Source organism: Labeo rohita, chromosome 3, assembly GCF_022985175.1.
Source record: "Labeo rohita strain BAU-BD-2019 chromosome 3, IGBB_LRoh.1.0, whole genome shotgun sequence".
Taxonomy (NCBI): Eukaryota; Metazoa; Chordata; class Actinopteri; order Cypriniformes; family Cyprinidae; genus Labeo; species Labeo rohita.
Genome location: NC_066871.1, coordinates 7,863,412 through 7,882,940, shown reverse-complemented (window position 1 = coordinate 7,882,940; position 19,529 = coordinate 7,863,412). Strand labels below are relative to the sequence as shown.

Genomic DNA, 19,529 nt, shown 5'->3' with positions numbered 1-19,529 from the left:
CCTGGTTTAAGGACCATGGTATCCCTGTTCTTAATTGGCCAGCAAACTCGCCTGACCTTAACCCCATAGAAAATCTGTGGGGTATTGTGAAGAGGAAGATGCGATTATGCCAGACCCAACAATGCAGAAGAGCTGAAGGCCACTATCAGAGCAACCTGGGCTCTCATAACACCTGAGCAGTGCCACAGACTGATCGACTCCATGCCACGTCGCATTGCTGCAGTAATTCAGGCAAAAGGAGCCCCAACTAAGTATTGAGTGCTGTACATGCTCATACTTTTCATGTTCATACTTTTCAGTTGGCCAAGATTTCTAAAAATCCTTTCTTTGTATTGGTCTTAAGTAATATTCGAATTTTCTGAGATACTGTCAGTTGTCAGTTATAATCATCAAAATTAAAAGAAATAAACACTTGAAATGTATCAGTCTGTGTGGAATGAATGTATACATTATACAAGTTTCACTTCTTGAATGGAATTAGTGAAATAAATCAGCTTTTTGAAGATAATTTAATTATATGACCAGCACCTGTATATGCCTGGCTTGAATTTACATGCCAGACAATCGTAGCCTAGCCTAACTTCACTGAGGCATACTTAAGCACTAATTTAAATTTGATTATTAATAACTAATTAATAAGTTTACATATGCTGCAGAGCATGGCAATCACATGTTGCTTAATGGTTATTACAACAGCACAGGGCATCAGAACGCGTTAGCCTGAACGCACTAGACTAGAGTTCCAGTGGGATTGAGAACCACTTTTCAAATATTTAGTAGACCAATTATGAGGTTTTTTTTCTCACGGTGTCTTTCTACGGAGGCAAACAGGCTCCTTTGGGGCTAACAGAAATCTAAAAACAACCCATGTACTTGCTGGTTTGCGTAATCGCAAGATAATATATGCCACAGTTAAGATGATGTAAAGGCTCACATTTTTGCGGAGCCGAGCAAGACCGGGGATGGTTATAACATTTTTGACATTTCTGTCTATATCTTTAAGTTCTTTTAAACCAGTCCGCTCAGTTATGATAGTTACAAGTGTCTATTATCAAATAGCATAGCTGTTATCTTTGCAGCACAAACTAAATATGCATGATTTAGTTTTAAACATTAGGAGTGAAATTATACAACTGACCCCATAGACTGGGTTAGTTGTAATATAACCTGGCCTGGGGTGAGATATAATATAATGATATCCTAACATTATGCAACAAGGATCATGAAAAAAAAAAAAAAAAAAAAAAAAAAAAAAAAGATTTTGAAAGCTTTTTATACTACATTGACTTTTCAACATAACTGGTGTGTTTGTATGTGTGTTACATTAGCATCATGATAATAAAACTCAATAATGTACATGTGTGTTTAAGCATGTTTGTTAATATCAGACATAGAAATTGGCCATAATAAAATTGAACTTAAACATTTGAACATTTAGAGACACCCCTAGGTTTGTCTTTCTCTTCCAAGAGGCATACTGCAATTCAAAGTAAACATATAAATAAAACAAAAAAATTGCTTGGAGTAAGTTATAACATGTTTCAGTTGAATGTTACAACTAACCCCGAATCTTGGTAACCCATAGTCTTGTAGCCATAGTCTTGTAGCTCACCTTACAACTAACAGCCAAAACATTAGCACTAACGACTTGCATGAAAATTATCTACATAAACATACAATAAACGTAAATTTAAAAAAGTATAAAATCTGCTTTAAAAATCAGTATAAAATGAATTCTATAATCTGCTGTGTCTGCCACAGAGCTCTACTTCCTCACATGTGGAATAAGGACTGAACTAGGACTAAACTAGGAATTAGGTGATTTGTAACTTGTTCCTTATTTGAGAAATTGGAAGTGTTACAACTGACCCGTGTTACGACCGTCTCCGGTCTCTCCTACAAAGGCGAATACTTGAGAAACTTGCAAAATGTAAGTAAAGCCTTACTCCTTCAAAGTGAGTTGTTTAATTTAAAATAGTTTGTTAATTTAAAATAAACCTTTGTGTCTTTTCTTTATCAATTGTATATATATATATATATTTTTTTGTTGTTGTTGTTGGTTCCTTGTTTACCTGTACCAACCATTCCCGTGTTCCACAACTAACTTTAGTTAATTAACAGATTAATTAACATTGAGAACATTTAGAAAATATGACATTTAATGTGTCATATGTGTTTTTAATCAATAACCTAAGACATTTATTTGTACATTTCCTTATGTTTCTTCAACATTACAGATTGTCGATAAAATAATGAAAATTGTGCGAACCAAATTTTTAAGATATTCAAAAAGCCCTTTTTATATTAAATCACCAGGAGGAAAAAAAATTATTTAAATTTTCACTACATATTTTCAGTACGTTCAATAACATCTGTGACAAGTTCATAGATACAAATGGGTGTTCACTGTCTGAATTCTGTGATAAATCGTGATAAAACGGAAATAAAATATCTCATGGTCCCCAGTGGGCATATTTCATCTGAAAACAGGAATTGCTGTCGTCTTTTGCCTTCTCATAAACTTAGGTGTCTCAAACAAACGATATAATATTTCCATATTGTCTGTTAAAAAAAATAAATTGGTTCAAAATCTACAAATACCTATTAAACTGTGTAAAATCATTTCGAGTGCAAGTATTGTTGCTACAACATACCCCGGTGAGTTGTAACACTAAAACCTAAGACATACGTTTTAGCATTTTCTTTACTTGCGGGATTTTTTTTTTTGTGGTTTACATATGAACTTGCTCCAAAGAAACTTTGTGCAATGCCCCCATCACCACGTTCATCGTCATGTTAAAAAAGTAAAACAACAAGTGCAAAATAATAGGTACATAGAAGACCTAACTATAAAACCTTTTAACGTTTATGACACACTTTTTCAATTGTGGCAAATGTCTATACACTGTCCAGTTTTGTTCAGTCGTTGTGGATCAAATATACTGTTACAACTGTTTAAAACCTCTCCATCTGTTCACTCCTTATAATTTAATGAAATGAGCAAGAGCCTATTGATTAAGGTGTTATATTTTTAATTTTCGATTTTTATGTTGTAAATTCTTTGTATTTGAACACAGAGATCACAACTTCTGCTATCACCTCAGAAGAATATATCTATGTCTCTATAGAGACCTCAGAAGGTGCTAATTTCAAAAATTTTAAACCAGGGAAAGGCAACGTCGGTCCTGGAGTGCCGAAGTCCTGCAGAGTTTAGTTCCAACCCTCATAAGTTCATAATTTAGATTTTAGGTAATGTTTCGTTTATGTCTGGGTAATAAAACGTACTTTGAAACCGTACTTAAGTACAGTAGAGATAATATGCCAGAACTTTTACGCAATTTTCCAGCCATAATGAACTGTACCTAATTTAAAGTACACATTTTTAAGCTTTTTAAATGTCCAATCTTCGATGGAACACAAAATGGTAATTTTCTCTTGTGTATACAATGAAAGCGAATGGAGACCATGCATATCAAGCTATATTTTAAAGGCAAGAGAATAACAGAACGCATTGCACACTCAGTTCCTTACATGAAGCCTTGTATGGACCACTGTTATAATGTTTTCATGCTGATTTTTGAACTTGAAAGCCCCATTCACTTTCATAATGGAAAAGCAAGAACATTCTTCAGAATAGCTTAATTTGTGATGTGTGACCAATTGTCCGGTACACACAAATACATATAAACACATTTTTTCTTTATAATTAATTTATTTGTATTTATTTTATTCAAAATGTTTGTTTGTTTGTTTGTTTTCAAAGGGTTACAACAAACGGAAACAACAAATGTGGAAGCAAAAGTTTTAAATATATAAAATAAACATACAGCAAAATTATTTTTGCAATGTAAATCGCCATTAAACAACAGAAAAAGTATGGTGCTTCTTCTGAGCGTCTGTTTTCATGGTGACACCTATATTCCTCGCTCTGCTGAGAACGTCTGCCGTCAGTCTTAGCTCCCCTTTTATAAGTCGCTTTAAGAAAAACAGCGTCTGCTAAATGTAAATGCAACCGTGAACATATTTTGAGTTGTCTGAAACTTACTCCCGGCCGGTTCCGTTTTTAGAACCGACAACAGATAGTATAAAAGGTTAATGAACCGAGAGTTCAGGGTTTATGTAAAAGTAGGTCTATTTTGATTTTAAAAATTTAAAAAGTTGGTAAAATAATTATACTTTTAAGGATGTCTCAGTGAGAATTACATAGTATAAGGCTTTCAGTTTACCCCGACAAAAAGGATTGGGGACACAAATGACAGATTCAATGAATACAAATAAGACATGATTCTTTTAATTCTGTGCCTTTTATTGAGAAATGTTATTCAGACATCACACTTGAGTTGGTTAGGGGTGCCGCACAGTGTCACGTTAGATTCAATGAATACAAATAAGACATGATTCTTTTAATTCTGTGCCTTTTATTGAGAAATGTTATTAAGACATCACACTTGAGTTGGTTAGGGGTGCCGCACAGTGTCACGTTTGAATGCCCACTGGATGTTTAGCGGTATCTCTCAGCGAGAGCCAGGGCCACATTCTGAAAAAACTTGTCAACTGACATGTGAACCTCTGGGGTGAAGTCTCCAGGGAAGAGCATGCCGATGACCACAATGACATTGTGTGCGAGGATCTAGAAAAGGAAGAAACAGAAACAAGTTACCATGACGCTACCACGTCCATGATGTGACTTATTTACAGTACTGTGACAAAGTACTATCGTTTTGTTATGGTGTACCTTAAAGTTGGCCGGGTCAACACGCAGCTTGAAGGCATGAAGTTCGCTCAAGGCGGCCAGACCTCCCACAAGGTCGTCTATTTTTGAAACGGCATCGCCAACAGCACCCATGATAACCTTGCCGTGTTTCTTCACTTGAGCACCCCCAGGGCTCAGGTCAGCCCAGTGAGAGAAGTAGGTCTTGGTCTGAGGGTACACGGTCAGCATTCTGAAAAGAAATAATAACAATAATTTTGGTGATGTAAACAACATAATTTAAAAAAAAAAAACATGAATTATTAGAGTTAATCAAAACATTAACTTTTCATGGTTTTAAGCAAAGTTACTTAGGAAGTTTCTATATAGACCTGTCAATAAGTAATATCAATATAAATAGGAAGAGAGTAGGCCAGTATTACCTGCCGAAGGCTTCAGCGCCGATGTCATCGGCCCTGGGGCCAATCTTAGCCCACAAGGCCTTCACAACAGACTTGTCCTTATCAGAGAGACTCATTGCTGCGTCTTCTTTTTCCCAAGTTAGATTGTCTTCAGAAAAAGATGTTGGCGAAAATGAGATTTTGTCCTACTTTTTATATAAAACTAAAGAAGGACACACCCGTGAAATCGGTCCAAACCACTCCCCTTAAACGCGTTTCTGCCGATCCCAAGCCTGTGGTGTCCAATCAGAAACGTGCCAATTCTGTGCCTCTCCTTTAATTAAGATAACGGTTTTTTATTAACGTCTTTCAAGCGCTATGCAAATGAAATTATTTTTATTTTCACTTACTCACCATTTAAACTTATAATTCAGAATTAACACATTGTTCAAATGCTGTTAATAGAGTTCACTGTCTGTTTGATGACATGCCATTAACTAACTGCATGATTTATACTGTAAATTTTCTGCTATATGGACATCATCATGACATAGTCACCACTGATAAGCTACTACTAAATATAATGTAGAAACTTTAATTTTCTGTAAAGCTGCTTTGCAGCGATTTGTATTGTGAAAAGCCGTATACAAATAAACTTGAATTGAAAACTGAATTTAAATAAACTGAACCCATTTTTTAACATTTATAAATGGTGGTGCAACTGTCAGAAAGGTTAACATGTCTAGGCTGATAAAATATAATTTCAAGTAATAAATGTAAAAATCAACTGAAAACGCTTGTAACATAATTGCATTAATCTGGCCATGCATCATAATCAAAAAAATCTATCTGCAACTGTGCTTTGCTATTTTGCTATTTCATTGAAAATGTCTACATTTTATTGAACATGAATGAACATGAACGTAATAGTGGTAATGGCGCAAATTCGATTAGCAAAATTTGGCAGAAAAAAAAAGCTTGTTCATGTTTAGGACATTTTACAAAACAACTTTTTGGACGGGTTCCGATCAGTGAAGTCCAGACATGTATGCGTCACCTGCTCAGAGAAATTGTCCAATAAGACTTTACATTTTTTAATGGGCGGAGACATATCAAGTCAATAAATTATACTCCGGTTTCTGACTTTCTACTAGTGATTCTTACTGGACTTAAGCAAGTACCTAAGGACACCCTAAAACGTAGACATGGTTGAGTGGACAGATGCTGAGCGAAGTGCCATCACTGGCCTTTGGGGAAAGCTCAATCCCGATGAACTCGGACCTCAGGCCCTGGCCAGGTATCACCGCATCGCTTTCTTTATAGACACATTCTATAAAGTTTCTCTCTGTGCTAGATGATGTCATGTAAGCAGTTTGTTTAATTCTATTCTTAATGCTTCTGTTTATTTAAGGTGTCTGATCGTGTATCCCTGGACTCAGAGATATTTCGCCACCTTTGGAAACCTGTCAAGTCCCGCCGCAATCATGGGTAACGCCAAGGTGGCAGCTCACGGAAGGACTGTGATGGGAGGTCTGGAGAGAGCCATCAAGAACATGGATAACATCAAGGCCACCTATGCGCCACTCAGTGTGATGCACTCTGAGAAACTGCATGTTGATCCCGACAACTTCAGGGTAGGTTTGCTAATATTTGCGTGATGTAAATAAACAGTTGTGCTCATATTATTTTAAATGCATCTTAATAGAAAAGCAACCAACTAATAGATCTCTTGTTCTACAGCTTCTGGCTGATTGCATCACCGTGTGCGCTGCCATGAAGTTTGGCGCCTCTGGTTTCAATGCTGACGTCCAGGAGGCCTGGCAGAAGTTCCTGGCTGTCGTCGTTTCCGCTCTGTGCAGACAGTACCACTAGAGTCTCAGCACCAATGAACGCCAGCTGTATTGCAGAAGATTGCAGGAGCTGTTCACACAAAGATCTAACTCTTATAAAATAAGATCAATAAAATAAAGTTAAAAGCACTTTATTGTTGTTTGCTTCCATTTATTCCAGAAAACACTGACCAGCAGTCTGTATGACCAGAATTAAATTCTTAAAGAGAAACATGTTCTTGATGACAACTTAGGGAAAGAACCCTAATTTTCAACATTTCTTTCGCTGAGTTCTTAACTTTTAGAAAGGTTTTAGACTAGACTAAATGAGTGAGCATCTTATTTCTTCAAGCATGCCTTTCAAAGACCGTTATGATAGATTTGCAGACTGTGGGTGTTAACCGCTTGAATTAATTGATAAAAGAAATAAAATTTATCACAACCTCCAGAGGCTGTACAGCATAGTTTCAAAATAAACTCGCAATCTTCGTTATTTTTATAAATACGGTTGTTTAAATTCAGTTTCTTTGTTTGCAAATGTACTTGAAAATATAAAAAAAACACAATATATTTTGATAAGATACTGTATTAGCGGCAACGCTTGAACACTATGCTGGGTTTATCATAATATAATAAAAACAACATTCCAAGTTCCACGCTAAGCGCTACTCAGCCATAAAAGCTTTAAAGGGTTCTAAATTAAAGATAGAACGTAGAAGTTTAACTTCGAACTCTTCGTGTTAACTTGTTGAAATTACTTGGGTAAAACCATAAAAGTGACCACGCATCCTTTGTGCTTTAGTATTAAATGCATATAATTTATGATACAAGAGGTTTAAATAAAAAAAAAGTTACGTTATTATTATATTCATTAGTATACCTAAAAGTTATATCCATCAATTTTCAGTTGTTTTTTGTCGTGATTGTCTAGCTCGTATGCTGTCAAAATCCTCTAGAACTTTTTCCTGAAGAATTCTTTGTGTTAGAGGGTTTTTTACTCCCGTCTTTTTGTTTTTCAACTGTCAAAGCACCTCAACTTTCTGGATCTTAGCCATCCAGCTAAACAGACTGTCAACACACTCTCAACAGGTAAACTGATTCATTCTTAAATGTAGATACAAATTTATCTTAACAAACATGTTCTTTTCTCTTTTTAGTTTTAGTTGTTGTTTTTTTCCACAAGTGTGAGCAACCCCTATTAAAAAAGTAATAGATTTAAAATGTATTTATTTTATAATAAGTACAGTTCAAGTCTATTAACATATTTACTGACATATCACTCGAGACTTACTGATATAAAATTTTATTTGGGGGTACTTGTGCACAATGCACATTTCTTAATATTAAGCCTTAAATATGTTTTAATGTCACTATTGACGAGAATTGTATGGCCTTCAAATAAAATCGGTCTCTAAATGCAACATATTTAAAGTGTACCTAAAGTGTCTTTGCAATAGTTCCACTTTAGCACAATCAGATATACTTAAGTATATCTTTAGTTCGACTTCAGCACTACTCCCGCACAATTAAAGTAGGTGCAAAATTAGTTGTTCCAGTTTAGCAAACTTTAAATATACCAGTTTAGTATAATAAAAGTACAGCTGCAGGGTATTTGTCTTAAGTACATAATACGTAAATGTATTTGTAGTATACTTAACATGAAACAAACGTATTTTAAATACATTTTAGTACCTATATTTATTTTTCACTAGGGACTAGGCTGGGGGAAATTCTCTCCTCTTCTCGTAACAGAGACATTGAATTTATAAATTTATAATCCACATCGTTTGAATTTTCAAATTATTATTTAAAAAGGTTAAACATTTCATTTCTAAAATTAACTGCACCACTTTTTGAATATTAAGCGAAGCCTGAGATTATTTCCTCTTATTAAATAGCATAGCGCTGCATTTTCTTGTACTTTTTTATTTACTTTTGTTTGCAAAATAAACAATAATAATTTGTTTACAAATAAATAATTGATGTCATAAAATCAAGATGCATTTTATTGACGGATAAACCTTGCGCTGGTTAATTTCAGAGTTGTTAATAGTGTGGATAAGTCTTTTTCACATCATTCAGGCTGGACCATTGTGAGAGCTCTACAAGGTTAAACGATTGTATATGCAAATACAAGTCAATACATTTATTTATTTATTTATTTATTTATACGTCGAAATCTATAGTCACTGCTGCCCACAGCATTTTGAATGACAATTAAATTCGTGTTTTCTTCCGAGAACTGATTTAAAAATATTTTAATGTTTGTTTGTATTTATTAATGTTGCCATTGGAAATGTTAAATTAATTGCAAATCATATAGTGATGTTTTACAAGGTGGCAGATAAGTATTAATATAATTATACAGAAGTAACAATAACAGCTGTCAATCAATTTTATATCTAAATGATTATGAAATTTTCTCATGAATTAATCTAATTGAATCAGATTTACATGCATATCAATATTTCTGAGAGTACAGAGATTTCTATAGCTGCATGCACTGCATTTTTTTTTTCCACTCTTTGTATAAATAGTATTTTATACAGCTTTTATACAGCTTAACTTTTTCTTTTATACAGCTTAACATTTTCTTTTTTAATTAAAAAATGATATAGGGTAGATAAGTTCTAAGTTGTTTTTTTAATCTTCATTCAAGTAGGCCTATGTTTTTAGCCAGATAGCCTATTGTTTATTTGAATGAAATCTTCAAGTATACTGTACTTTTACTTAAGTGTAAGGAACTAAACAGTTTTTAAAAAGAGAATAAATAACATCGACTGTCGATCACTGACATCGATTTCACTACTGCTGATATCAAGAATGGATGTTTCTATTGATCACATTTTTGTCACTTAAAGGAGAAGTCCACTTCCAAAACAAAGATTCATATATAATGTACTCACCCCACATCCAAGATGTTCATGTCTTTCTTTCTTCAGTCGTAAAGAAACTACGTTTTTTGAGGAAATCATGTCAGAATTTTTCTCCATATAATGGACTGCTATATGGTGCCCTGATAAAATAAAAATTCATAGAATGTAAAGATTTGTAGTTTAAACGCCAATAAAGCCTACTGATGTGGTTCATTATGACCGGAAAACACATTTTAACACGTTTTAACCTGCACGCTCAATATATTATAATGATTTTATGCATATTTGACTTTTAATAGGTTTTCATGTTGTCTTAGGCATTTTATTCCTCTTAAACATTTTGATGTGAAAAAAACCTGGTGAAAAAAACAACATATTCTGGTAGGTATGTTTTGATGCTATAGGATGCTGGTTAGGTAGGTTTTGATGCTGGTTTAAGCTGGTCCTTAGCTGGTCATGTTGCTGGTCAAGGACTAAAAAAATCAAAACCTACCTACCAGCATATGCTGTTTTTTTCACCAGGGGAGGAGGATAAATATTGATTGTCATAGATTTTATTAATTGAATTGTATCTGATATTGTAGCTTTATTATTGGAAGTGCCTCTGTTTGCATCTGCACAAGAAGCCCCGGAATGATGAGCTTATCTGTATTTATCAGCGAAGGCTGCAGACAGAGCCGCAAAGAAATTGTCCACGGCCAAGTGCACTTTTCTGTGGTGAAGTCAGCTGGGAATATCTGAAAACAACTGTGACAACTCCAACAAAAAAATTGCCTAAATGACGTATTGAATGGCGTTGCTTTGCTTTTTTGCCTGAAAATTAATTAATGCGTTTCTCCTACAATTAATATTAATATTAACAACAAGATTTACTGAAACAATATTCCGTCTACTATCTTTGCGTGTGCCAGATACTTAAGGATCATTTCGGGACAGCAAATGTCAACTCAAAAAGAACATGGCATCCACGGTTATCACAGTTTAAGAACATTTTGAAATGGGAGAAATGTGTCTGAGTGTCCAGATAAAGCAAAAAGATCTGTCACCCGTTCAATCATCAAAAACTTACATGCGCTTGTTTTAGTTTAACGTTAATTTCACATGGAAGCCTAATGTTTTGGCAGCCTATGAATTAGGCCAATAGCTAATGTACGGTTCGAAAAATTTCCTGTGCTTGGATTAAACAAATCACAACATAAAGCCATGATTAGATTTTTTTTTTCGGCGCAAGCACAAAACAGAAAACACAAAATGACTTTCGTTTTTTTGATGATCGAATCCATGCTTGTCTTTCGATCTTTGAAATATCTACTGACAAATCTAACTTTGCAGTTTCTAATCATTAACTAATCGGGTCCAAGTATTAACTACCACACATAGCCAGTCAGTCCCAGCGCCTGAAGTGTGTGATATAACACATTGTTCATTCAGTAATGTATTTGAATAGGCTTTGGATTTATGTATTTGCACTGTTTCATGATAGAGTGCTGATCGTTTATCAGTTTACCTGTCCAGTGCAGCTGCAGTCCTGTGCAATCCGAAGGTGGCAAACATGGCAAAACTGTGCTAAGTGCGTTGGACAACGCTGTGAAGAATTTCTGGGTACATGCTGCTTCTTCCAAATTTAAGCTTATTAAAAAGGGTATCACAGCATCTCCGTTATAGAGGCTGTTATTGTTGCCTAACAGATGCTTTTTTTTTTTTTTTTTGACTCACACAGCTGTGGACCGATTGTCTCACCATCGTCGTTGTGACCGCACTGGGATCCGAGTTCAGTCCTGTTGTTCAGGCCACCTATAATTAGGGCCCGAGCACCGGTGGTGCGAGGACCCTCTTGGAATTGCTCCGTTTATTATTATTATTATTATTATTACTATTATTATTATTATTATTATTATTATTATTTTTATTTTTCTTCTTCTTCTTCTCCAAAATGAATCGCATTTTTGAGGGCCTAAACATGCCCGAAAAGTCATGAAACTTTGCACACGCATCAGACCTGGCGAAAATTTACATCTGATATAGGTTTCAGAAGTGGGTGTGGCAAAATGGCTCGACAGCGCCACCTATTCACATTCTATGAAGTGCCCCTCCCGCTACGTTTCACGTACATGTATGAAAATTGGTAAGCACATGTAACACACTAATACCCACAAAAAAAGTCTCTTGGAGGAAAATCCGAAACCCAACAGGAAGTCAGATATTTTTCATTTTCTCAGCAAATTTTGTGTCATTTTTGCCATTTCCAGGCGTCGTATTAAAACGAACTCCTCCTAGAGATTTATTCGGATCAACACCAAATTTGGGCAGTCTAATCTAAAGCCCTTTGTGACGTTAAATTGCGAAGATCTAGAGTTTTCGCTGGAGGGCGTGTCCGTGGCTGCCTGTCAAATTTTGATGATTCGCCATGAAAATCGAAGTTGTTATAACTCAGCCATACAATGTCTGATCTGCCCCAAACTTCACACGTTCGATAAGAGTCCTGGCCTGAACACATCTAGAGGCCAAAATTCACTTATTATCATAGCGCCACCTGTTGGCAACAGGAACTGACTTGTTTTACACTAACTTAAACATGCAATGTCTGATCTGCCCCAAACTTCACATGTTTGGTAAGAGTACTAGCCTGAAGACATCTAAAGACCAATATTCAGATATAATCATAGCGCCACCTCTTGGCAGCAGGATATGTCATGTCTTACACTAGCTCAAGTATAAGTATATGTTCAATCTGCACCAAACTTCGTATGTTTGATAAAAGTGCTGGCCTGAACACATCTACATTCCAATATTCAGTTATAGGCATAACGCCACCAGCTGGCAGCAGGAAGTTTTGCACATCTTAATGACTTTGACAGATTCCTCTAAAATTTACTATGTGAAAAGCATAGTGCCCACCATTGGCCTCCGATCGGCGGTGAGCCCGGGTGCGAGGCCCTTTCATCGCTGCTTGCAGCTTTAATTTGTTCTGGAATTATGGAGTCTGACGAACCAAAACCGATATCTAGTAATTCCCTCGTCCGGTGGCCGTCGAGACCCCTAAAATTTAGCCTACTCACTGACTGTTCGCATCCGCGTAAATCTCGGTTCTGCACAGCACAATTGTTATGTGCGCATCTCCATCACTGGGACAAATATAAGGAGTAGCCTATACTCCAAGGATTTGAGGACTCTTACATCATGTTTTACGATGATCCAATCTGAATACGAATACTGAATATATAATGTCCGCAATATTAATGACATTAACCCTTGTATGGTGTTCATATTTTTGTTACTCAGACAGTGTTCGTGGGTCTGGTGGACCCGCTGCATTTTTGACTTTTTAATTCAACACAATTAAAAAAATATATGTTAAAATACTCAACAGGTGTTTACTTCATCCCAATTACAAGCAATGTAAACAGCATGTATTGCTGATATTTGCCCTTTTCCTTTGTTAAATCACATTTATGAATTTAAGTGGCAGGGGCAGAAGAACACAACGCACACTTACAATTACACTCACACTCTCACAGACTCTCTCTCTCACAAATACTTACACATACACACAAACACACATACACATACTCACAGCAGGCCCAGACAATAGGGGGACAGAGTGAAGTTATACAAGACCTACAATTTCCCCTCTTTTATTAGCCCCGGGTCCAGTGGACCTGAACATCTTGTATGTAAGTGTGTAGAGGGGTGTACAGAACACATTGAAAATGTGTTCTGATATATGATCTTCACAGAAAATGAGCCAAGGCCAATGAGTATGAGTTTGAAAAAATAATTAATCGTATCATTTTTCTTTTGAAACACCGATGGAGTTTTGGTTCCTTGCCGCTGTCGCCTCTGGCTTGCTTAGTTGGGGACACTTTATCTTCACACAATATTGTATTTTATTGTATTGTATTTGATTAACTACCTTTACCTGAAAATTGAGCGTTTACTGTTGCCTTTGGCATTGTTGATGTACTATTTCCTATTTAATACTGTACAGCCGCCTTGTCACAATTCTGTATTGTTAAAGGCGGTATATAAATAAAGGTGACTTGACTTGACTTGACTTTTGACAAAAAGTGAAAACGGGTCCCACAGACATGAACGCCATACAAGGGTTAAGAGGGCGCAATTTAATTGTCAATCAGATGTACCTGAAAGTTGCATTCGTTACTGAGAATTGTAAATAGTTCTTCAGAGCATTCAGATTTCAGTCACCAGTGAAGACAAATACCAAGAACAGACATGAACTTGACGAAATTAATGAATTCATTAAAATGGAAATATAAAAATATGTGGAGAAATAGTTATGCATTAAATTAATTTTGTAATAGGCTAGCCTATATGTAGCCTACAAATAAGCAATTGTAAACAGTATTGCAAACAACCTAGAACTATAAGCGTGCAGTGTAAAATCGCCTTCAATAACAGTTTAGAAGATTTGCATTTGCTTTTGTCATAAGTACAATTTAACCCTCTATATATGGAGTTGCCATATGGCAACAATTACGTTTTACTAATATCCTTGAAAACAAAACAAAACAAAACAAAACAATATATTGCAATATGGTAATTAAAAAGTCCAGCCTTAAGGTAGCCAATAATGTGCTGTTTTTAAGACACATGACATTTGAATGTTCCTCCAAAACACCTTTTTTCCACTGTCACCCCAACATGGAGTAACCCCCTTGTATTGCTGCAGAATTTGCTCTGTAAACCTGTAAACCTCTGTAAATCTCTTCTCAAGGGCGATTTTTTTTTTATATCTTTGGTTAGTACATTACACATTTTATTCACAAATTAACATGATCTAATATAAGTTTTTTCTGTAAAATGAAAAAATATCAATGTTGCCATATGGCAACTCTGTACCACAGTGAAATTGAAGTAATGTATTTCCCCACTTGGATTTTTTTATAGCAACATCAATAATTTTATTGCAGTTATTTATTTATTAGAAGTGTTTATTGTAGTTTATGTGTATTGTATTATGTATAAATAAGAAAATTATTTTGTATTTTCCGAAAATGAATACAACAATATTTCACGGAAAGGCCAATAGGAAGAGTGCAGAGTTGACTCTTCCATGTGATGACAATGAGGATGAGTTAGCCTTCAGTGACCCTGGCAATGTGTGTGTGTGGCAGATTTTGATGGAAATTAAGATTGGATGCATCAATTCAAAGGAAATGTGCATTTGAATTGAAAAGAAAATCGTAAGTATCCACTTAAGTATAATCTTTGAGAACTTTTACACCCGGGATCTACATACTATATTATATTACTATATTTCACTGTATTTTCAGAGAGCTTTACTGGTCCTCACCACTGCTGGTATCACTGTGGTTATTATTCACATTACTTTTGTCATCAAAAATTAAAGGACTGCTGATATTTTCAAGGTATGACTGAATATGAGGAAGCAGCCATAATGAAATTCGTAAAAAAGAAAGATTCTTGCTTTGAACTCCAATGTGCAATGGGAGGTTGCGAAAAAGTGGGTTCTCCCTCTGTGCCTGGCATAGTTAAAGAACAATAATGCAAAGCAGCCTATTTGTCTATTAAGTTATTTGGCTCATATCGATTGGAAAAACACGTAAAAGAGACGTTTTGATTGTTATGGATTTTATTATTTGCATATGATATTTTAGCTCCATTATCTGTATTGCCTCCGTTTGCATCTGCACGAGAAGCCCCGGAATAATTATCTTATCTGTATTTATCAGCGAGGGCTGCAGACAGAGCCGCAAGAAACTTGTCCACGGACACGTGCACTTCTGCGGTGAAGTCAGATGGGAAATTTACTGCAAAAGCCACGAGGATGTTATGGGACAAAATCTGCAAAACATAACCCAAGAAATGAACAGTTAATACACTATAAATGCACTATGAAGTAATAATTCACATGTTATTTCACATCTTGGATGTTTCGTTTTGATTTAACTGTAGTGCTCTATATCATAATTTGGGTGTGTCAGATTAACTTAACAGCAAATTAGCAAATTTCTCACCTTGAAGTTTCCAGGGTCTACGCGGAGCTTGGTGGCATGGAGATCACTCAAGGAGCTCAGTGCACCAACAAGGTCATCCATGTTGCCCACAGCTTTAGTGATGGCTGACATCACAGTTGTGCCGTGGTTCTTCACTTCGGCAGAGCCGGCGGAATGATCGGACCAATGAGCAAAATATGTTTTAGTCTGAGGGTAGACAGTGAGCATTCTGCGAGAAAGAGAAGAATCCGTTTATTGCTTATAGTTCTGGCAGATTTGTAGGTGTTTTTGAAGTAAAAAAAAAAAAAAATAAATAAATAAATCTAGAGTTCTTACCTTACCAGAGCTTCTTGGCCTATGGCGTCGGTCTTACCAGAGATTTTAGCCCAGAAGGCCTTGACCACGGCTTTATCCTTAGCTGTCAAGCTCATTTTCTGATCCTTTTCACCTTGATATCACAAGAGCGGAGTTTTAGGTGTAGGATAAGGGGGTCTTTTTATAACGCGCAGTGCAGCCACACCCAACATCTCAGCAGCTCCACCTCTTAGACTTCAGCCAACATTTAGGCTTCAAACGATTTTTGCCAATTAATTTCATCGTTCATTATTTTATCAAAAATACTAAATTATGTTTACTTTACGTTTATATTTATTTATTTTAAATAAAGCGGGGAGAAAAGAAACTGCCGAGGAATCCATTCGTCTATTTTCTATCACCCATTAACAAATCATGTAATATGCACCAAAACAATTAAGCTGCAAGAAATAATTTATCAAACATAGTTTATAATAAACAAAATAATGTTTTAAAGTTTTTATTTATTTATGAAATATTTTATTTGTATTTATTTATTTTTATTTTCTTTCTTTCTTCCTTTCATTTCTATCTTTCTTTCTTCTGTCTTGTATGAGATGCTTTGGGGTCATTTGGGGACACCAAATGGCACCTAAAGGGTGGAGCAGCTTAAAAATAACAGGACATCAACGGTTATCAAATTAAGAAATTAAGAACATTTTGAAATGGGAGGAGCGAGTCTGAATGTTCAGATAAAGTAAAAAAGAGCTGGCACGCGTTCAAATAAAAAAAAAAAAAAATTAGTTATTAGACGCGTTTGTTTTGGTTGATTTGAAGTTAAATTCGTATAAAACACCTGAGCTGTACATATTCGCACTAATATTGTCCGAATATTATAATGTTACTTTGAATAGGCTTACTTTGACTATTTGCCATTCATTTTATTAATACGACTCTCATCTGCATATTGTATTTGAGTGTAAAATAGATTCATAATATTTCATACATTTTATGTGTTTAGATTTAGGCAAATCTCAATACGAAGTCTTATATGTTTCGGGGCCAGAGCAGGCTACAAAGATCTACATTCGTGATTTTAAGGATTACATCCTTACTTATTTTGAAAAATATTTCTGACAAATCTAACTTCGCAGTTTCTAATCAAAATGTAACATTAACTAGGATCGGATCCAAGTATGAACTACGATACATAGCCAATCAGTTTCAGCGCCTGACATGGGGCGGAGAACGCGAGTATAAATTAAAACTCCGCTCGCAGCTATCTGTGTTCAGCATTTACACTTGTTGAAAAGGTAAAGAGATAATCACAGTGATGGAGTGGTCAGATTCCGAGCGCAGTACTATTGCGAGTGTCTGGGGCAAAGTCAACGTCAATGAAATCGGACCCCAGACTCTGGGAAGGTAATGTGATAGTGTGTCAAAGATTATTTAAATTACAGGTTGTTCATTCAGTGATGTATTTTGAATAGACTTTGGATTTATGTATTTCCATTGTTTCACATGACAGGGTACTGATCGTTTATCCCTGGACTCAGAGGTATTTCGGTACCTTTGGGAACCTATCTAGTGCAGCTGCGATCCTGGGCAATCCCAAGGTGGCAGACCATGGCAAAACTGTGCTAAATGCGTTGGGCAAAGCCGTGAAGAACCTGGATGACATCAAGGGCACTTACTCTCAACTCAGCCAGTTGCACTGCAACAAACTCAACGTCGACCCAGACAACTTTAGGGTACATTTTACTTCTTTGTTGACCAAGTTTGAGCTTATTAATAATGATATCACAGCAGACTGTTGTTGCTTAACAAATGAACGTTTTCTTGACTCGCACAGCTGTTGGCCGAATGTCTCACCGTGATCCTTGCGAGCGCAATGGGATCCGCGTTCAGTCCTGCTGTTCAGGCCACCTGGCAGAAATTCCTGGGCGCTGTTGTGGTCGCTCTCTCCAGCCAATATTTCTGAAGTCCTGCTTGAGATTTCTGTCTCAATTCAACCATGATTCAGTGCATTAAAGATTTTAAAAAGTATATAAATAAAGCATTCAGTCAATGGGTGGACTTTGAGTCTTTTCATTTATTGAGTGAATGAGCTAGATTATTTGTACTAGCATACACTCTTAAAAAGAATAGTTCCAAACGGGTGTTTTTTGCATAGAAGAACCATTTTGGTTCCCCAAAGAACCTTTCATTGAACAGTTCCTAAAACCACCATTTTGAAGAACATTTTTAAAATCTAAAGAACGTTGTTTGACTATAAAGAACCTTTTCTGCATTTGAAAGGTTCCATGGATGTTCAGGTTTCTTCATAGAACCACTGATGTTAATAAATAACCTTCATTTTTAAGAGTGTACAGCATTTTCATTGGTTAATGAGCATCAACATTAGCAGTGGTTATGAGGTAATATTATATTTACACTCAAAATTATCCTACTATTAAAACACTCAGAACGATCTTATTTGATCTCAATTTCATAAGCAGACTCACAGAGGGGAAACTCGTCTCTGACAGGCAGATGGTTTCGACATACAGAACAGTGTGATGCCTCTGCAGGTCCTACTCCAGCTCTTTGATTCAAGGTGGACCATGCAGATATATGTGTATTATGTAGACGTTTTTAGCCTACATTTGGAGAGTTCTGGATCTCAGAGTTCTTACCTCAGGCAATGGCATAGTGTGAGATATTTGGCAACTATAGAACTTATGTGTTCCTTCTTTTAATTCAGATTTGTTAGCTGTGACAATTTAGGTACATGGATACATCTTTATTGTGTTTTATGCTCATATTGTGAAAGATTTGCATTGAAGAACTAATTTACATGAAGAAGATAGGAACAGCAAGCTGTATCACCAAGTCTTTGTCAGTGTTTAACACTAAAATCATCTGGAGTGTTTTGTACAGAAGTGTACATACACTATTCTGTATACAAAGTTATATTTTATTTTTTATAAACAGGCAGATAAAACAACAATGGTTTTCATATATTTAAAAATGGAACATCATAAGTTTACCAAAATTTCTGCATGAATTGGCTAAAATGTGATCTGATCTTTAGTTTAAGTCACAGCAGCATGTGTTGCCCCACCCAGTAGTTCAGCTCACTCACTGAGCCCCTCCCAATGTGATTAGGGTTTGGTAGAATGCATTGCTATAGATGGTGCTGCTATAGGCTATAGGTGATATGATTTTTCCACTGGTTTTTGGATTGCTGCAGAAAATGTTCTTTGATCAACAAAAGTTTATAATTCAAACATGTTTTGATAATCATGATAATCTTCACAAATTAACACAAATTTTATAAAATTTGAAGCCTATATTTAAATGCCAGAAGTTAAAGACTAGGCTATAAACAAACTACACCATGGCCACATGACTTCAAATTTTGAAGTTTGAATAGTTTGCAAGGGCATGATTATAAACATTTAGAGTCATTTAATGTTCCC

The 19,529-nt window shown here is 35.7% G+C and overlaps 4 protein-coding genes across 4 annotated transcripts; 2 read left to right on the top strand and 2 right to left on the bottom strand.

Annotated features, from left to right (window-relative positions):
• Positions 1–4,398: 4,398 nt before the first annotated feature.
• On the bottom strand, positions 4,399–5,300 carry si:ch211-5k11.8 (Hemoglobin subunit alpha-like). Its single transcript, XM_051106083.1, has 3 exons — positions 5,134–5,300; positions 4,736–4,943; positions 4,399–4,630 (listed from the first exon to the last, which is right to left on the bottom strand). The coding sequence occupies exons 1-3, from the start codon at positions 5,226–5,228 to the stop codon at positions 4,502–4,504; spliced, it is 432 nt and encodes a 143-aa protein (XP_050962040.1). The 5' UTR covers positions 5,229–5,300; the 3' UTR covers positions 4,399–4,501.
• Positions 5,301–6,220: 920 nt separating this feature from the next.
• Positions 6,221–7,070, top strand: hbba1 (hemoglobin, beta adult 1). Its single transcript, XM_051106180.1, has 3 exons — positions 6,221–6,388; positions 6,503–6,725; positions 6,832–7,070. Exons 1-3 carry the CDS (start codon positions 6,297–6,299, stop codon positions 6,961–6,963), a joined length of 447 nt encoding a protein of 148 aa, XP_050962137.1. The 5' UTR covers positions 6,221–6,296; the 3' UTR covers positions 6,964–7,070.
• Positions 7,071–15,392: 8,322 nt separating this feature from the next.
• hbaa2 (hemoglobin, alpha adult 2) lies at positions 15,393–16,275 on the bottom strand. Its single transcript, XM_051106523.1, has 3 exons — positions 16,111–16,275; positions 15,796–16,003; positions 15,393–15,622 (listed from the first exon to the last, which is right to left on the bottom strand). Exons 1-3 carry the CDS (start codon positions 16,203–16,205, stop codon positions 15,494–15,496), a joined length of 432 nt encoding a protein of 143 aa, XP_050962480.1. The 5' UTR covers positions 16,206–16,275; the 3' UTR covers positions 15,393–15,493.
• A 1,048-nt stretch (positions 16,276–17,323) lies between these two features.
• Positions 17,324–18,138, top strand: hbba2 (hemoglobin, beta adult 2). The gene is made up of 3 exons (XM_051106547.1): positions 17,324–17,490; positions 17,597–17,819; positions 17,921–18,138. The coding sequence occupies exons 1-3, from the start codon at positions 17,402–17,404 to the stop codon at positions 18,047–18,049; spliced, it is 441 nt and encodes a 146-aa protein (XP_050962504.1). The 5' UTR covers positions 17,324–17,401; the 3' UTR covers positions 18,050–18,138.
• Positions 18,139–19,529: the final 1,391 nt, after the last annotated feature.

What these genes read in the sequence shown, in the direction of transcription:
- si:ch211-5k11.8 (XM_051106083.1), bottom strand. Translation starts at nt 5,228, where the DNA reads ATGAGTCTCTCTGATAAGGACAAGTCTGTTGTGAAGGCCTTGTGGGCT. An exon ending in GGCGCTGAAGCCTTCGGCAG is followed by an intron (nt 4,944 to 5,133) that starts GTAATACTGGCC and finishes ATTTCTTTTCAG; the next exon opens with AATGCTGACCGTGTACCCTC. An exon ending in TTGACCCGGCCAACTTTAAG is followed by an intron (nt 4,631 to 4,735) that starts GTACACCATAAC and finishes TTCCTTTTCTAG; the next exon opens with ATCCTCGCACACAATGTCAT.
- hbba2 (XM_051106547.1), top strand. Translation starts at nt 17,402, where the DNA reads ATGGAGTGGTCAGATTCCGAGCGCAGTACTATTGCGAGTGTCTGGGGC. An exon ending in GGACCCCAGACTCTGGGAAG is followed by an intron (nt 17,491 to 17,596) that starts GTAATGTGATAG and finishes TTCACATGACAG; the next exon opens with GGTACTGATCGTTTATCCCT. An exon ending in TCGACCCAGACAACTTTAGG is followed by an intron (nt 17,820 to 17,920) that starts GTACATTTTACT and finishes TGACTCGCACAG; the next exon opens with CTGTTGGCCGAATGTCTCAC.
- hbaa2 (XM_051106523.1), bottom strand. Translation starts at nt 16,205, where the DNA reads ATGAGCTTGACAGCTAAGGATAAAGCCGTGGTCAAGGCCTTCTGGGCT. An exon ending in GGCCAAGAAGCTCTGGTAAG is followed by an intron (nt 16,004 to 16,110) that starts GTAAGAACTCTA and finishes TCTTTCTCGCAG; the next exon opens with AATGCTCACTGTCTACCCTC. An exon ending in TAGACCCTGGAAACTTCAAG is followed by an intron (nt 15,623 to 15,795) that starts GTGAGAAATTTG and finishes TATGTTTTGCAG; the next exon opens with ATTTTGTCCCATAACATCCT.
- hbba1 (XM_051106180.1), top strand. Translation starts at nt 6,297, where the DNA reads ATGGTTGAGTGGACAGATGCTGAGCGAAGTGCCATCACTGGCCTTTGG. An exon ending in GGACCTCAGGCCCTGGCCAG is followed by an intron (nt 6,389 to 6,502) that starts GTATCACCGCAT and finishes TGTTTATTTAAG; the next exon opens with GTGTCTGATCGTGTATCCCT. An exon ending in TTGATCCCGACAACTTCAGG is followed by an intron (nt 6,726 to 6,831) that starts GTAGGTTTGCTA and finishes CTTGTTCTACAG; the next exon opens with CTTCTGGCTGATTGCATCAC.